This window comes from Canis aureus, chromosome 8, assembly GCF_053574225.1.
Source record: "Canis aureus isolate CA01 chromosome 8, VMU_Caureus_v.1.0, whole genome shotgun sequence".
Taxonomy (NCBI): domain Eukaryota; kingdom Metazoa; phylum Chordata; class Mammalia; order Carnivora; family Canidae; genus Canis; species Canis aureus.
In genome coordinates this window covers 72,470,894-72,487,538 of record NC_135618.1, presented here as the reverse complement: position 1 = coordinate 72,487,538, position 16,645 = coordinate 72,470,894, and the positions used below count along the sequence as shown (strand labels likewise).

General features: G+C 55.6%; 1 protein-coding gene and 1 long non-coding RNA gene across 3 annotated transcripts in view; one reads left to right on the top strand and one right to left on the bottom strand.

Annotated features, from left to right (window-relative positions):
• The window catches only part of CASTOR2 (cytosolic arginine sensor for mTORC1 subunit 2), a 54,124-nt gene that overhangs the window by 18,599 nt on the left and 18,880 nt on the right, over positions 1–16,645 (top strand). For both annotated transcript variants that reach the window (XM_077908295.1, XM_077908296.1), the window contains exon 2: positions 16,251–16,321. In XM_077908295.1, the coding sequence (XP_077764421.1) occupies positions 16,251–16,321 (71 nt within the window). The remainder of the gene's footprint in view (positions 1–16,250; positions 16,322–16,645) is intronic.
• Positions 2,576–5,889, bottom strand: LOC144319743 (uncharacterized). The gene is made up of 2 exons (XR_013385461.1): positions 5,520–5,889; positions 2,576–2,914 (listed from the first exon to the last, which is right to left on the bottom strand). It is a non-coding gene; the product is annotated as an uncharacterized LOC144319743 (long non-coding RNA).

Below are 16,645 nucleotides of genomic sequence, written 5' to 3'. Positions count from 1 at the left end.
CAGAGCCAGTAGGTTGGCACAGGCCACACTGTTTTATCTGGTTTACATTTTGCTTCACCTACTGCTGACCCCACCTCAGCGGCAGCCCCCCGCTCAGTGCTCCAGGCACAGATCCCACAAGCGGTCACTCACGTGGGCACCCCTTGCCATCCGGGAAATTGATTCCCCCTGAACCCCAGACACTTGAGAACTTTCAGGGGTCTGGGAAAGGGAAACGAGGTATTTGGAGGCCAGACGTGTTTTCTTTGGCCCGCCCAGTGCGTTTTTAAAAAAAATTAGACCAACGTTTAAACGTGGAGAGAGATCACAAAGCTCTGCATTTCCCTCTCCTCTGGAAAAAATGGGAAGATCTAATCCTGACCCAGGATTAGAGTAACAGTTTAGCAGAGCTGAGTTGCAGCCGACCCCCTTCCAGCAGGGAGGGAGCCTCCCCCGGGGCCCTTCACACTGAGACCAGGTGCTGGGCCCCATTTGTCAACGTGTTATTAGGTGAGTTTCTTGGGTACAAAAAAATATGTCTCAGTTCGTCTTTCCCAAAAGTGCAAGGAGGAAAAACAGAGTGAGAGGACCCCCATGTATCTTTGGTTCAAATGAAGCCTGCTCCTGGATGTTTAATATGCAAAGCACATCTTACCCCGGGTTCTCCTCACCTGAGGATCTCAGCTGCCTGTCCCTGTGGGCCTTTGAGCATGTCCTCTGTTCTAGACATTTCTAAGCTCTTCCTTGATTGAGGGCCTCCTCCTATCTTCCTTCCCACTCTTTTGTTTCCTTTCCCTGGAACCCCTGCAGGTACATCTGTGTCTGGCTCCTGATCTTGGGGGACTTGGGCAGATCCTGCTGACTTGGTCAGGGCAGTGGTGGCTGTCTACAGCTCCTCCTGGCACTCCTGAGCATCCTTCGGGGCTCCCAGCTGGAGGGACACAGGAGCTGGGGGCTGCCTCAGTGCCTGTCTGATGTGGCCAAACTCACAGGCTTCTGTTTCTGGGTCCTGCAACCCAGAATCCCCGAGGGTGCCCACTGTGGACTGTGACAGATGGAGACTGAGCCCAGCTCCCCACCACCTGAGGGAAAATGGGACCCAAAGCAGGAGCAGAGAGGGATGTGCAGAGATTGAACAGGGAGATTGCTGGGGAGATGCAGGAATGGCTGTCCATGCAGCCAGAGTGAGCTACTTAAAACACAGACCCGAGAGGCGCCTGGGTGGCTCAGTAGGTTAAGCATCTGACTTCGGCTCGGATTCCTAGGATCAAGCCCTGCATCGGGCTCCCTGCTCAGTGGGGAACCTGCTTCTCCCTCTGCCCCTTCCCCCCCATCTCCAGCTTGTGCTCTCTCTTACTCTTTGTTGCTCTCAAATAAAATCTTAAAAAACCCCACCGACCTGATCTGTTGCCACCCACACCCCTTCAACCCTGCCTCAAACATCTCAGAGCTTTTTTTTTTTTTTTCAATGGACCTTGGGTGCACAGAATTTGATTACTCATCATCCTTGGTCTGTTACATACTTATTGCTCCTGCTTTTCCTTTACCTTTGTTTACTGTTTGAAGAACAGTACCCCCCACTGCCATCTACCCACGCTTATCTTTCCCTTGACTTCTACAAAGTCAAACCCTGTGGTTCGCATGTATCTATCTGAAAAAGCGAATCTTGCTGTGCATCGTCTTCTGGGGCTTGCTTTTTCCCACTCAACAATGTATTCCAAATGTAGGAGATACTCAGCATTTCCATGGGTGTAGATGGTTCAGCCACACTGTGGTAGACTGTTTCTCTTCCTTGCATTAGGGTCTCTGCTTGCGGGGTCCCTCCATGTGCTGTTTCCCTTGCCTGGATCTTCTTCCAGGCCTCAGCCCATCCCAGGCACCCCATCCAAAGGAGGCCCCGCTGCTCCCTGTCCCTACCCTTCCGTGTCACAACTGCAAGACTCACCCATGGAGAGGGCAGGACTCGGGCAGGATGTGCAGAGGGAGTTCCCTGGGCAAGGTTGAGCTGCTTTTGTGGCATTACAGGACTTTGGAGCATAGGAAGCCAGCCTGGAGACGATGTTGTTGTTGTTGTTATTTTATTTTTTTTTAAGGTTTTATTTTTTAAGATTTTATTTATTGGGATCCCTGGGTGGCGCAGCGGTTTGGCGCCTGCCTTTGGCCCAGGGCGCGATCCTGGAGACCCGGGATCGAATCCCACAATGGGCTCCCGGTGCATGGAGCCTGCTTCTCCCTCTGCCTGTGTCTCTGCCTCTCTCTCTCTGTGTCTATGAATAAATAAATAAAATCTTTTTTTAAAATTTTTTATTTATTTATGATAGTCACACAGGGAGAGAGAGAGAGGCAGAGACACAGGCAGAGGGAGAAGCAGGCTCGGCTCTATGCAGGGAGCCCGATGTGGGACTCGATCCCGGGTCTCCAGGATCACACCCCAGCCCGCAGGCGGTGCCAAACCGCTGCGCCACCAGGGCTGCCCTGTTGTTGTTTTTAAATAAAGAGGTTCATAGTATCTTTACCTATAATAGCAAAAACCCGGAAACAACCAAATGTCAACAATAAAAAAGACAAATAAAAATATATCATAATACATCGTAGGTATATATAAACATACATATATTTTCGGCAATAAAGATAGTCACATACTCTATCAAGGGAAATGGATTGATCTCAAAATACATTGAACAAAAGGAGGCAGACACAAAATGGTACCCACTGTAGGATTTCACGGCGATGGAGCACACCAAGCACTGACCCGTGCGGGTAGGAGGGACTGACAGGAGAACACAGAACACCCTGCAGCGCTGGGGACATTCGTATGTCGTTTGGGGTGGTGCTTCTGTGGGGGTGTCCGTTTGTCAAAACCCATCCAAGTGTACACCTGAAATCTGTACGTTTCATCACAGTAAATTATGCCATGGTTTTGAAAAAGTTCAGGCTAAAAAGAAAGAAAGAAAGAAAGAAAAGAAAGAAAGAAAAGAAAGAAAGAAGGAAGGAAGGAAGGAAGGAAGGAAGGAAGGAAGGAAGGAAGGAAGAAATGATGATCCAAACCCCACTTTGATCTCATTAAAAGTATTTCTTGCCCCAAACAATGAGTGCCATTTGGGAGCTGCCGCTCACCTCGGGGGCAGTGACAGGGACATCACCAGAGGGGTTTTCAGAATGTTTTCTCCTCATCAGCACATCACCTCCTCTCTGCCTCTATCCCCTTCAACCCTTTTTTTTCTGGGGGATCCTGGAGGCCCACCCAGGGGTGTGAGCCACTTGGCCACCTCCACACAGGCCACTCAGCACATCTGCTTGATCGTGGCAGGAAGAAGACCCAAGGGAGACCCCAGGAAGAGAGGCAGCTGTGTCTTCTGGCCTCCACCCAGCACGCCCCCCATGACTGTTCCTCTTTGGTGGCAGCTGCGTGGGGCACCATGAATCAGACACATGTGGCTTCAGTGAATTCCTATAACCTGGCTACCCCTGGGAGCCACCACCCACAAAAGACCCGGCGTTCCAGAAGGGTACCCCCATCACCCCTGCCAGTGACCACGCCCCTGTCCTGCCCACTCACTGTCCCAACTTCTCTTGCCTCTATGTGACTCTGCCTAATTTGGAAGCATTTTTGGTGCCCAAACTGGGACAGTCCCAGGCAAACCAAGAAAGTTGGTTTCCCGAGTCACCTCCCTGCTGACACACTACATGGGCCTTGTGTGTGTCCAGCGTAAACAGGCAGCCCGGGTGGGGCGAACAGAGGCTTCTTGAGTGAACTGTGCTGCCCTGCAGGTAGGCACTCGCCCAGGCTGGGCCACCCGAGCCCCCGGCTGTCTTGACCAGGGAGGTGTTGGCATCTCACAAGGGAGGCCGGGCCCCCCATCTCTCTGGCTTTCCAATTTTGGCCGTATGGCTTCAGCAGGCCCACTGGGTGCCTTTTAGAGCCTGACAGGTGGGTTCCAGTGCTTTCAGCAGTGAAGAGCTGGGGTTTGTGCAACGTTTTTGCCCAGAAGCCCTGTTCCCACTGTGGAAAGAGATGATGGTCCTGCTGGACCCCTTCCCTGACAGTTTTGCAGCTGGAGCAAATGTCCATGGGTCCCTGGAGGGGACGAATTAAGACAAGCTGGGTATCGGTTAACTGGAGGCCACGTTGATAGAGCCTTCTAGAAATAAGCTACCCCAGGATGGAATGAATTGCCTCAAAAAGCAGTGAGTGTCCCCTACCCAGGAGTATGCAAATGGGAGCTGGGCTACCATCTGTACAGATCATTACCGAAAGAGGTGGCACACAGTGGCCTCCCTGGCTTGATTCTGTGCCTCCCTTTGCTCCGCCTCCTTCTTGCCCGGGAGATTTCAGGAGGGTCCCTGCTTTGTGGTTTCAGTGGGGAACCTGTCAAAAACTGTCCCACAAATCGAAGACGCCCTCACAGCTCCCTTCACTGATCTGGTTCCTAGACTGGATCTCTCAGAGCGGGTCTGCTAGACAAGTTTACCTGGAAATCTGGAAATGACCCTTCCTGGCTGCAACACCCACACACACACACTCCACCCCTGCCTCCTGCTTGAGGTCTGTTGCCGGAACAGGGCTCCGACTGGCCAGGGCTTGCCAGGATGCCTGAGGGGAGGCCCGGGTGAGGGCCTCGCTCTGCCGGGTTAGGAATCCGAGAGTAAACAGATCAAGTTTCCAGTGTCAGCTGGGCCTTCCATAACAGGCACCACAGCAGTGGAAAATGAGAACGTTCTCTGAGATGACTCAGCCTCCCGGCCCCCAGGTAGGGGCAGCCCCTGGCCTCGGCTCTGCCCTGGTGACCAGCTGTTGGCCGAGCCCAGGGGGACGGCAGAGGGTCTCTGGGGCTGAGGACTGGGGTGCAGTTAGGCCTCGCTGTCAGGATGAGGGCATGTGTGGCCGTCCTGGCTCTCTGAGAGGTGGTTGTCCTCGGTTTTCCCATCTGTGAAATGGGATCAGCAGTTCTCTCCTCAGGGGTGGGTGTGGGATCTGAGTCCAAGGCAGTGTAGGTGGAGAGGTGCACGTTGGACACATGCGGAGGAAGCCTGGAGCACCACACCAGGAACTCTGACAGTGACCGAATCGGGGAACCCCCAGAGGAGCCACTTTCATCAGGGAGGAGAAGAGGGGAAATGAAACGACACGGGCGTCACTGTCAGAGAAGTTGAAGGGGGGCGTGTTGCCGGTTCCAGGGTCCAGGGGAAGGCCTTGGCCCGCTGCATGGGGTGCAGCTGACCTAGGGCAAGGACAGGAGGCCGCCGGGGTGTGGCCGGGGGAGGTCATTGCAGAGCCCAGCAGCGTCCTTCAGAGGGCAGAGGCTAGTGGCAATAGCTGGAGGGTTGGGGTGACCGGCTGGGAGGGGGCGGAGGAGGGGAGGGAGGAAGGTGGTGGCCTGGGGAGGACATGGGGATGAGGGAGACTTTTTTTTTTTAGGATGTTGGAAACTTGAGCCTGTTTGTAGTTAAGACCAGGAAGCCAAGAAGAGGGGGAGTCCTGAGTGGAGTCCCAAGAGGGAGGGAGGGAGGCACTTGTGGGAATGGGGAGGGAAGCTTACCCTGGGGCTGGTTTTCTCTGGCCAGAGACAGGAGATGAGATGGGTGAGAAAACAGATGTTTTGAGAAGGGGTCCTCCCCAGCTGGCCTGACTGTTAGGAAAATGGGGGTACAGGGTAGGGGCAGACCTTGGTAGGGGGGGAGGCTGGGGGAGGAAGGGCTGAGCTGAGCCTGCAAGGGTGGATGGATGGGAGCCAGGTGGGGGGAGGGGGACCTTCAGGCTGGAGGTCATTGCCGAGAAGGTCGGTGCTAGATAGAGGTCATGTGAAGATGGGGTCAGCTGAGCGGGGGACGCCCAGGACACTCTGCCCCCGAGCCGGCAGTGGATGGCACAGAACCGAGTGGCCACAGGAGCTGAGAGGCAGGGTGACCCGGGAGCCAGCGGTGCTCAGGGAGTTGCCAGGCAACAGGACAACAATCCCAGTTTGGCTCTACAGCCCTGCAGTAGCAAGCCCTCTAGGGACTGTCATTTCCAATTCATAGTGTCCAGGACTTGGGGGGCAGGGGGCGGGGTGGCGAGGACGACTATGATTGCTTTAGGGTCCAGTATTCTCACTATTGTCTCCAGCATCCTGACAAAAATCTGGAAGGGTAGGTAGAAGGTTGTGCATGTGCGTCCTCCGCTGCAGTGTGGAGGAACAGGGATCTTGAATAAGCTTCTGGTTGTGTCAGAAAACCCACAGAAAGGAAGGGAAAAACCAGTGTGTTCTGAGCAACTATTGCAAACCTGGTGCTTTTATCCAAAAGGGATGCTGACCTCTCACTCTGGTGCCGGCGGCGATTGGGGTGGGACGGTGGGGATGTTGCCCCTCTTGATGAGTGAGGAGACAGGCTCAGGGCCGTGTAAATGTCTTAAGGCCACAGGGCTGACACCACGACCACGACGAGGACTCAGACCAGGCCCCTCCACTCCAGAGCAGTGCTCTTGGCAAGCGTCAGCAGGTGGCACACAGCACCATCGGAGGGGTCACAGAGACTGTAGGGACCGGGTTGGGGCATGAAGATGCATCCATAAAGACGAAGTGAACCCCCCAAATCACTGACTAGCCAAGGCCACACGGAATGACCAGATTGGGGGAAGTCGTAGCCCTAGGATGGGTCCCCGTCCATTCTTGCTGATTCTAGCACCGGGCCCCCCCTCTGGCCACCTCCCCTGGATGGCTGTGAGCTGCTCTTCCCACATGGCTGCAGATCCATGGCTGGGTCCTCCACACCCTTCTGCCGGATGGGTGGGTTCCGGAGGATGGTGTCTGCCTTCAGGACGTGCCTGCAGCCCCTCACCTTTGCCCTGGCAGACCTCGGCTCATGGGTATCACTCTGACCCCCGTGGGTCCTTGCATGGCCCACTTGTATTCAGTTACCTAACTCCCCTTAGTACTGCCAAGCCAGAGCAAAAGAAGGATCCAGACCTGTGTTTGACCAGAGGTCACCCCCGTCCCATACGCCCGTCCCAGGTAGTCCCGTCTTCTTCATCCCCTTGCTTCCTGTTTATGTAGTTATTTTGCAACTATATGTGGTCTTAAAGGTGGGGTTTTTTGTTTTTGTTTTTTTGTTTTTTTTTTAAGAGCTCCTTTTAACTCTGCCAAAATAGAGAATGCCATGCATAATGTTTGGGGACCGGCTTTTCCATCTACTGTCTTACTGTTGAGACTCATTGATATTTTTGGAAGTCACCGTAGACTGCTCATTTGGAGGACTGGGCAGTGGTCTTCTGTCATCGTCTTCCTCCTTGCCCAGTGAGGGGCATCGGGGTGGTAGCCAGCTTTGTTTCTGAGGACAGGCGGTTATAAATCCTCACATCCGTGTCTCCCGCGACACCCGTGTGAGATGGTGGACACCTCCCAGGGGAAGAGCCGGATCACAGGCAATGTGCTGGCAGCCACACCTGCCTCCCGGCTGCCCCCACCCCAGAAACCACACAGCCTAGCGGACCCAAGGCAGTAACTGCCTTAACCTAACTGAGCATCAGTCTTCCTGCCAGTGAAATGGGAATAATTACTTATGCTACACGTCCATTCAGTTAGCGCCGATGATGCAAGACCACGTCACATCATCCTGTGCCAGGAATGGGGGACCTGGGTAAGACTCAGCCCATCTCCCAGGAGCAGATGTGTCGCTAAGCAAAGTCAGATCTGGAAGTGAATAATCTCTGATATTATCATCAGTTGGGAGGTGATAGGCCAGGGCTTTGACCTGCCGGGGGTGCTGTGCTGGCCCCTTGCGACAGACCCTAATATGGTAAGGGTAGGGGCGAAGGCCACAGGAACGGGGAGATCTGGGATTGGGCAGAGATCATTTAACACCAGAGAAGAGCCTCCAAGCAGGAGGCGTTCTCCTGTCTGCAGGGCCTGAGCACTCCCTGGATGGGAATGCTACTGGGGAGGTCCGGTTCCCCCTGGGTCTCCTGGCCAGCTCCTCCCCTGACCACACGCGCTCGGGCAGGATCTTGAGCACTGCCTGCGTGTTCAGTACCTCCTTAAATCCTACACTGCTCTGCCAAACCTCTCTCAGAGATGAGAAAGCTATTCCAGCCTTGTCTGGGGTAGGTGGTAAAGCTGAGATGCACACTTGGACCCTTTCCATCTCAGATCCCCCCACCCTTGAGGGAAGAAGGAGAACCCCCAGTTGGTTCCTGTGCGCAAGTGTAGCAAGAGGCTACACTTCTCCAGACTGTGTTCCTACCCTGGCAGGACCTTTCCCCCTACCACCACCACCTGGGTGCCCCAGGCCATTGGGACATGCACAAGGAAGCAACTCCCAGAGGCTTGTGGCTTTGGCCCTCGGGGCAGGATGAGGCCAGCCCGTTGTCCCAGGTTCCCCACCTTCCCCATGGAGGAAAGAGTAGAGGTGTCAGCAAGGGGGCCAGATTCAGAGGTGAGGACAGTCTGCCTGCTGACTTCCCTCCTGGTGCCTCTGGCCAGAGCGTGGGCCGTGGCAGACCACTGTTCCCCGCTCCTCGTTCCCTGTTCCTCGTTGTTTCTCACTGACCTCATCTCCTCCAGGTGTTGAATCTTATTTCCTGGCCACCCACGGACCCACGCCCACCGCTGCCAGCCTGGTCCAAGCCACCATCGGCTTTTGCCAGCCTCCCTGAAGAATAGCCTCCTGGCTGATCTCAGGGTCCCCACCCACTCCTTACGGAGGCCAGGAGGCATCCTCCCCACCCCTATGACCTGTCCTGTCACCACGGCCTGTCACTCCCCCTGCCCCACCACTCAGCCACTCTGGCCTCCGTCACTGCTGGCCTATGGCCACCTCATGTGGCCTCCTCGGGACGGCAGCACGCCAGCCCTTCCACCTCCCACAGGTCTGGGGGGACCTTCCCGGTACCTGCCCGATATTCCTTCTTGTGGTGGCCACACAGAACAAAATTGACCGTTTTAACCGATGGGGAGCGCACAGCTCGGTGGCATCTAGTACATTCATGTTGTGCAGCCACCCCCACCATCCCTCTCCAGAACTTTTCCACCATCTCAAACTGAAACCCTATATCCATTCAATTACTGCTGCCCCTCTCCCCCTCCTCGCAGCCTCTGGCAACCACTCCCTGCTCCGCTTGCAATCGCAAACCCCTTCTCCACTTTTCTTACTTGCTCTGCAGCACACAGCACCGTCGGATGTGCCATTTCTCCCACCCCTCCACGTAAATCCTCCTTGTCCAGTTATTTGAGGTGGGTCCCCAGCACCTGCGACAGTGCTCGACACATAGAAGTGATTAACTGTTTGTCGAATGACTGCATGACCCAGCCACTGAATTAGGCTGCTGCCTGAGTCTGGGGGCTTCCCCCTGGTACCCTACCCCCACCCCTTTAGCCATCCCACCTCTGTGTGCCGCCCTAGAACTTGCAAGCACCACGACCCACACTCTGATGGTCCTGGCCACCGCGACAGAAGCAGATTCTTTTCCCCCATCTGAAGAAACCCCTTTCAGGATCATCCTTCAAGTCACAGAAGCGACACAGGGCCTTTTTTCTAACTAAAACTTGAAACGGCAGCCTCTAGTCGCCAGAGATGGTAGAAATGAAATGTAAATAACACAAGAGATCTATCAAAGACCCAGGAGAAAGAGATTAAAAAGGCCACGCTGGTTGAGAGAACAAAGCCCGGCACTCGCCATCCGCCTGCCTTTCCTTTGGGAAGCAAAGGCCTGGACCAGCGTGGGGCCAGCGCTTCTGTGGCTCATAGCGTGGAAGGTTCCTGTGCCGTCAGCTGGGGCCAGCGTGGCTGGGGCAGGTGGCGGCCAGGAGGAGGCCGGGCCCCCACCCACCCTCCCCCTTCCCCCTCCTCACGGTGACATGCTGCAGGGGGAGTTGGGGCCCAGCCTCCCTGGCTCCAAGCCAAAAGGGCTTCCCTTTGCAAAAAACACTCCAGGTTTCCCCGGGGCTGAAATCCAGAACGGGCCCCTGGGCATTCAGAGACCCTAGTGGAACAAAAGAATGAGAACAGTGTGTCCACAGGTCCCTGGAACATGCTGGATGCCTGTTCTCAGCCGTGTTTGCAGGGCCCATCCAGTGGGTTTGAACACCATGGGCCCCGGCTGGCCTGGCTGTCATCCCACAGTGTCTGCACTTGTTCTGTGATGAGCCAGCAGGTGACCTCAGAAGGGTGTGGCCAACACGGGGCATCATGATCCTGCAGGAAGTGGGCTCCAGTCCCAGGCGGGGTCTGGCTCCCACATCCCCTAGATTCAGGCTCAGGACTCTGCACACAGGCAACCTCTGTTGATCCCTGACTATGTAAAGGGGTGGCGTCTGGAAAACAAGGGGCAGGGAGCGGGGCACAGCCAGCCAGCAGGTAAACACAGAAGACAAGACCGAGGCCCAAAAGGGCCCCAGCACCCTGGCTCCCCCGATCTGGACTGTCTGCCTGCCCAGACACGCCGGATGTCTGTGAAGGTCAGGAAGCTGGGGTGGGGTCCAGGCCTGCAGGTCTGAGTCTGGTCCGGAGTCACTGGGGATTTCAGGCTGAGCTGCTTCCCTCCTAAACCATCATGCTGGCTCCCTGGTGGGGGCTGGGCCACTGGCCCGGTGGATGGAGACGTTTCAGCCAAAGCTTGTTGTGTGGAGGGTCATGTGTGCAAGAGCCGGCCCTGCACGGAGCCTGGGAGGTGGTGCAGCCCGTCCTCCCCATGGAGACCCTATCCCGCCCGAGGCCCACCGCTTCCCCAGCCAGCCCACTGGTCTCTGTAGCCAAGCTGGCTTTAGGGCTGCTCTTTATTGGGAGTACAGGCTGGCCTTCCTGTGGCCTCCCCGACAGCCACCTCTGCCCTCCAAGAAGAATAAATAGCCAACTATTTGAGTGCTAACTATAGTTACACTGGGTCTTCACTCCCAGTGTTTCTTCAATAACAACCCTGCAAAGTTGGGTTATCATCCCAGTTATACACGTGAGGAGACTGAAGCACAGAGAGGTTAAGTAACTTACCTGAGGTCACACAGCCATAAGCAGCAGCACTGCTTCCATCATGGGGTGCACAGTGACCACAGAGATGTGAGGGTGGTGGCTGGAATCTTCCTCCAGGCCCAAAGGGACACAGCCTAGAGTCCCGTCGGTCCCTCTGGGCATGCCCTGTGTTGGGCCATGAGGCTCTGAACAGACACTGGGTTCCTCGCATGGGCTGCCCACATCAACTACCCCTGTTGTGTTCTAGAGAGCCCAGTGATGCATTGGCACCCCCTGGCGGGAGAAATTAGTGATTCCTTGGGTATGTCCTGAACCACAAGCTCCTGTTCCCCAGTCTCCCACTTGATCTCTCAGGGCTGCAGACTTTTATGTCTTGTCTACCTACCTGATTGCTCCTGCAGAACCTGCCGGGTGATGGTCTCACACAGTTGCATGGGTTGTGCACTGCCCAACCCTGAGAGCACTCTCCACAGAGACTGTGAGATGAATGAGCCCTGCCCCCAGAGTTGTGATGCACAACTTGCCCAGCTCTCTGGGCAGCGTATCTACCTTGGGTTCTGATCCAAGCTGGTTGGGATTTTGCCTCCCCTTAGAAGGTGTTTTCCGGTGGTTGAGCATCTGCCTTTGGCTCAGGGCATGATCCCGGAGTCCTGGGATCAGTCCCACATCAGGCTTCCCACAGAGAGCCTGTTTTTGCCTCTCTCGTGTGTGTGTCTCATGAATAAATTAAAATCCTTAAAAAAAAAAAAAGGGTATTTTCCAGACAGACTCCATGGTTCTAGGATCATCTTTCTGTGCCTTCCTGGCCAGGCCCCTTGAGGTCTCCCTGCTGTGGAGCTGGTGGGGTTCCATGTGGCCCAAAGTGGAGCTGGATGGGAACCTGTCCCTCACTATACAGAGGAATGACGTAGCCCAGGGCTCACTGCCCCCAGGTGCCAGGTTGGGATTCCACTCCAGGACCACGGAGTTCATGCTCTTCCCAGGTTGCTTTATTATCCTTGTTGTTCCCTCCTGTTCCTGGGTACCATGAGGGCATCCAAAGGGCACCCCAACCTCCTCTTCCTCCTCTTCTTCCTCCTCGGGTTTCCTAACAGCACTGAGCAGAGGCTAGCCAGTTGCTGGGTTTCAGTCCTCTCTCCAAGTCCTCATCAACAAAGTGCAGAGGCCACAAACATCAGGGGCCCTGGCATCTGGAGGGAGGATCTAGCCATGGCTCATTAGAAGGTTGGGACTGGGCAGCCCCAGTGGCCCAGCGGTTTAGCACTGCCTTCGGCCCAGGGTGAGATCCTGGAGATCCAGGATCAAGTCCCACATTGGGCTCCCTGCATGGAGCCTGCTTCTCCGTCTGCCTGTGTCTCTGCCTCACACTCTCTCTGTGTCTCTCATGAATAAATAAATAAAATCTTTAAAAAAAAAAAAAAAAAAAAAGGTTGGGACTGGAGACTTTAGTGGCACCTAAAGGAGGGGTAATTCGAGGCAGTGCCCCACAAGGGGCCAGCAGGGTTTGTCCAATCAGGGCTTCTCTGGCTTGGGGGGTAAAAGTTTGTGGCCATTGTCTGCTTATTTTGTTTGTTAGACAGTGAGTGTTGATTCTGTTGCCAGCCTGTGTCAGGTACTAGGGGTTATGTGCAGAGAACCCACAGTCCTTGCCAGTGAGATCTTATGGTCTGCAGGGGAGTATTATCTGTTAATAGGTTGTGGAAAGCACCTAGGACTGTCATGCATTGTTGCACAGATTGTGCACTGCTCAACTCTAAGGGCATATTTCACATAAACTGTGAGATGAGTGAGTTGTGACACACCAGCAGCCTAGCTGTCCACAGTGGCCTAATGCCCTCTCATAGACATAGTACAAGGCTGTGGGGCTGTCGAGGGAGGACCACACCCCTCTGGTGGGAGGTGAGGGAGATGGGGTGGCCGGTGCCAATCAGAAAAGACTTTACCCCAATGAAGATGCTGAAACTGTGTCTTAGAGGGTGAGCAGCAAGTCTCCAGCCAAAGAAGAGGGAAGGGTGGGCCAGGCAACGGAAGGAGCATTTGTCAGCCTTTGGAGGCATGAGACTGGGAAGGCAGGCCAAGAGTGGGGGGACGAGACGAGGTGGGAGGCTGGTACAGTCATCGGAGCAGGAGTTCACGTGGAGGCGAGTGGTAAACAGAGGAGGAACTTGAGAGCAGCTCTCGGTAGGCAAGGAGGGGTGGGGCTAGAGACGTGGAGCGGAGCGATGGGGAGCAGGAGGGGCCTGGGGCCTGACTCCCCAAGTCTGACCAGAACAGTAGTTGCTGTCCTTCGGGCTGGCTCAGCCTCCCGGAGGCCTGCCTGCACCAAGGCACACACCTGGAGATGGGTGTCCAACAGCAGGGCCTCAGAGCACTGGCCCCGGGGACAGGTCACATCAACAACATGCTTATCCCCCATTTACCCAGAGGCTGCTGCTGCCTTCTGCTGGTGTTTATGCCTTCTGGGGCGATTGCTGTGGTCTATTTCTGGAGCATCCCTCACAGCCAGGAGGGCACAGGAAGCAAGTGCCATTCCTGTGTGCTGCCACAGACAGCTGGGCGGCCGCTCCCCACACCCAGTGAGTACGTGTTGGTGACAATCTGGTGCCTGGGGGGCTCCTAGGGCTCCTTCTGAGTGCACAGGGCTCCCCGAGAAGAAGCCGGGCCAGACCAGTGATTGCCACCTACAAAGGTTATGATCACTTGCTGTTGTCCCCGAGCAATCACAGATTTCATTTGTCCAGGGAATACTGCAAACTGGCTGTGGGACAGACAGGGACAGTGATGCGATTTGAAAACCAAGGAGCTGGGATCCCTGGGTGGCTCAGCCATTGAGCATCTGCCTTTGGCCCAGGGCATGATCCTAGAGTCCCAGGGTCAAAGTCCCACATTGGGCTCCCTGCGTGGAGCCTGCTTCTCTTTCTGCCTATGTCTCTGCTTCTCTGTGTGTGTCTCTAATGAATAAATAAATAAAATCTTAAAAAAAAAAAAAAAGAAGAAGAAAGAAAGGAAAGAAAGAAAGAAAACCAAGGAGCCAGGATCCCTGGGCGGCTCATCCATTGAGCATCTGCCTTTGGCTCAGGGTGTGATTCCAGGGTCCTGGGATCGAGTCTCCCTCTGCCTGTGTCTCTGCCTCTCTCTGTGTGTCTCTCATGGATAAATAAATAAAGTCTTTAAAAAAAAAGAGAGAGGGAGAGACAGAAAGAAAGGAAGGAAGGAAGGAAGGAACGAAGGAAGGAAGGAAGGAAGGAAGGAAGGAAAGAAAGAAAAGAAAGAAAAAGGAAAAGGAAAAGGAAAAGAAAAGAAAAAACCAAAGAGCCAGAGGGAGATTGAAGAGTGTGTGCTGTTGCTGGAGCCGAGTGTCAGCGGGAGGAGCGTGCCACCTCCTTTACGACTGCAACACTAAACAATTTCTTTAAAGTCAGGTACATCAGTAGAACTCACCCCTTACAAGCGTGTACGATCTCACGACCACCACCACAGTCAAGATACCAAGCACCTCTGTAATCCCAGAACGTCCCCCCGACGCCCTTGTAAAGCCAACCCCGACCCAACCCAGCAACCACCAATCGGTTCTCTGTCCTTAGCGCTGCGGCTCTCCCAGGATGTCCTATAAACGGAATCAGATAATACGTAACCTTTTGAGTCTGCCTTTAACTTCAGCAAATGCACTGGCGATCCATCCGCACTAACCGCCCGGACCAGTAACTCCTTCCTTTTGACCCCCCGCGGTCTTCCAGGGGCGGACGGGTCGGGGTCCCCGGGCAGAGGTGGGAGGCACCTGCAGGCAGGTCTTTGTGTGGTCCTGGTGCCATCCTCGGGATTGCCCGAGAGTGGGGTTGCTCAGCCGTGTGGTCTGCAGATGTTTAACTTGACAAGAAGCCGCCGAGCTCCTCCAAACGGCTGCACCGTCTTGCATTCCTCTCGAGTCCAGTTGCTCTGGTTCCTGGGGGAAAATTTCAAGAATAAAGCAAACTAGGCTTTGGTGCCGCAGGGCAGCCGACGGGAGATGCGCCACACCCGTCCCTTGCACCCCCATTCCCCTGCATATATACACCCCCACCCTCATCCCCTGTACCCCATCCCCTGCACACCCCCACTCTCATCCCCTGCACCCCCATCCCGTTGTACAGACACACACCCGTTCCCTGCCTCCATCCCCCCTGCACACACACCCCCACCCCCGACTCCTGCACCCCCATCCCCCTGCACACACACACACACACATCCCCACCCTCGTCTGCTGCAACCCTGCGTCCCCTTCAGGGTTCTTTTCCGTTTGAGTCTGTAGAAGTGCTGTTCCGGCCCTTGCTGGGGTTATTGCTGGACCTCTTGCTGTTAGGCCTTCCCGTGATAGATGGCTTTTACACATCGGGCACGCAGCCCGGGCCGGGCCTGGGCCTCGCGCTTGAGAGCCACGGTGACGCCAGATAAATGACCACAGGCTGTTTCCTGCACGCCACGGCTTGTACATGCCCTCTCCCTGCAGCTGCACCCGGGGCGTCCTGGGGGCCGTTCTAGCTGGAGGAGGGCCAGGGAGACAGGCCTTGAGGGGCAGCCACCCCCGGCCACAGGAAGCCACAGATTCACCCCCACCCCCAGCCCCCTGCACGTCTGCCAGGCGTGGACTCAGCCAAGATACAGAGGGGCAGAGGGATTGCCAGCCCCTGGCCTGGGGAAATTGATGTTCTTGTGTGGGGCACAAATGAGCAACGTACACCCCAGGCTAAGCAGTATGACCAAAGATGACGAGTGACAGTTCGGGGATCCGTGCCCCCCACCCCCCAATGGCACAGACGTCTGCACCCCTTTCTCATGTGAGGACAGAAAGTACCCTGAAGGCCGGGTTGCTGGTTGGGTGACATGGATTAGGTCCTAAATGACCCTGGGAACCCTGTCAAGTTGATAAGGAGAGGGGGTGGGACTGTAGCGGGGGAGGGGGGGCGGGGGGGGCAGCAATGGGGTCCAGAAGGCTGAACTTGGGGGTGCTATAGGTAAGACAGGTGCCCTCTGTGCTCCCTGCCAGAGCTGTGCTTCAGCTGTTCCTTCCCCAGGGAAAAAGTGGGATTGGAGACCCTTGAGCTGTGGGAGCCTAGAGGCGGGCGGGCTCAGAGGTCCCCAAAGATTGGGGGGTGCAGAGAGGACAACCAGGCTCCCTGAGACCTCCCGGGTTGGAGACAGCAGTGGGCAGGGTGGGGCAGCTTCCTGGACACCACCCAGCAGCCTGGGGGCAGAGCTCGGGGCAACCAGTCACCTTCGGCTGGGTCACAGGGTCCTGGCAGGTCCGAGGTGGGACTGACATGCTCTCCTCTGTCTGTCCCTCCGCCATCCAGGTGCAAGTTCTTCAGCCTAACCGAGACGCCGGAGGATTACACCATCATTGTTGATGAGGAGGGGTTCCTAGGTGAGTGCTTCTGTCACCTGGGCTTGGCTGGACTGTGGCCTGCGGTCAGTGCTGACTGCATGCCGCCTTATTTCTGCCCCCCTGCCTGCCGCCTTATTTCTGCCCCTACTCATCTTATTTCTGCCCCCTGCCCACTGCCTTATTTCTTCCCCTACCTACCTCCTTATTTCTGCCCCCTGCCTGCCCGCCGCCTTATTTCCTGCCCCAATCACCTCCTTATTTCTGTCCCCATCCTGCTGCCTTATTTCTGCCCCCCTCTCCTTCCTGCTAGGTTAGAAAGTCAGCAGAATCTGTTTTCTTCTCTCCCTCTGCCCTGGCTGCTCC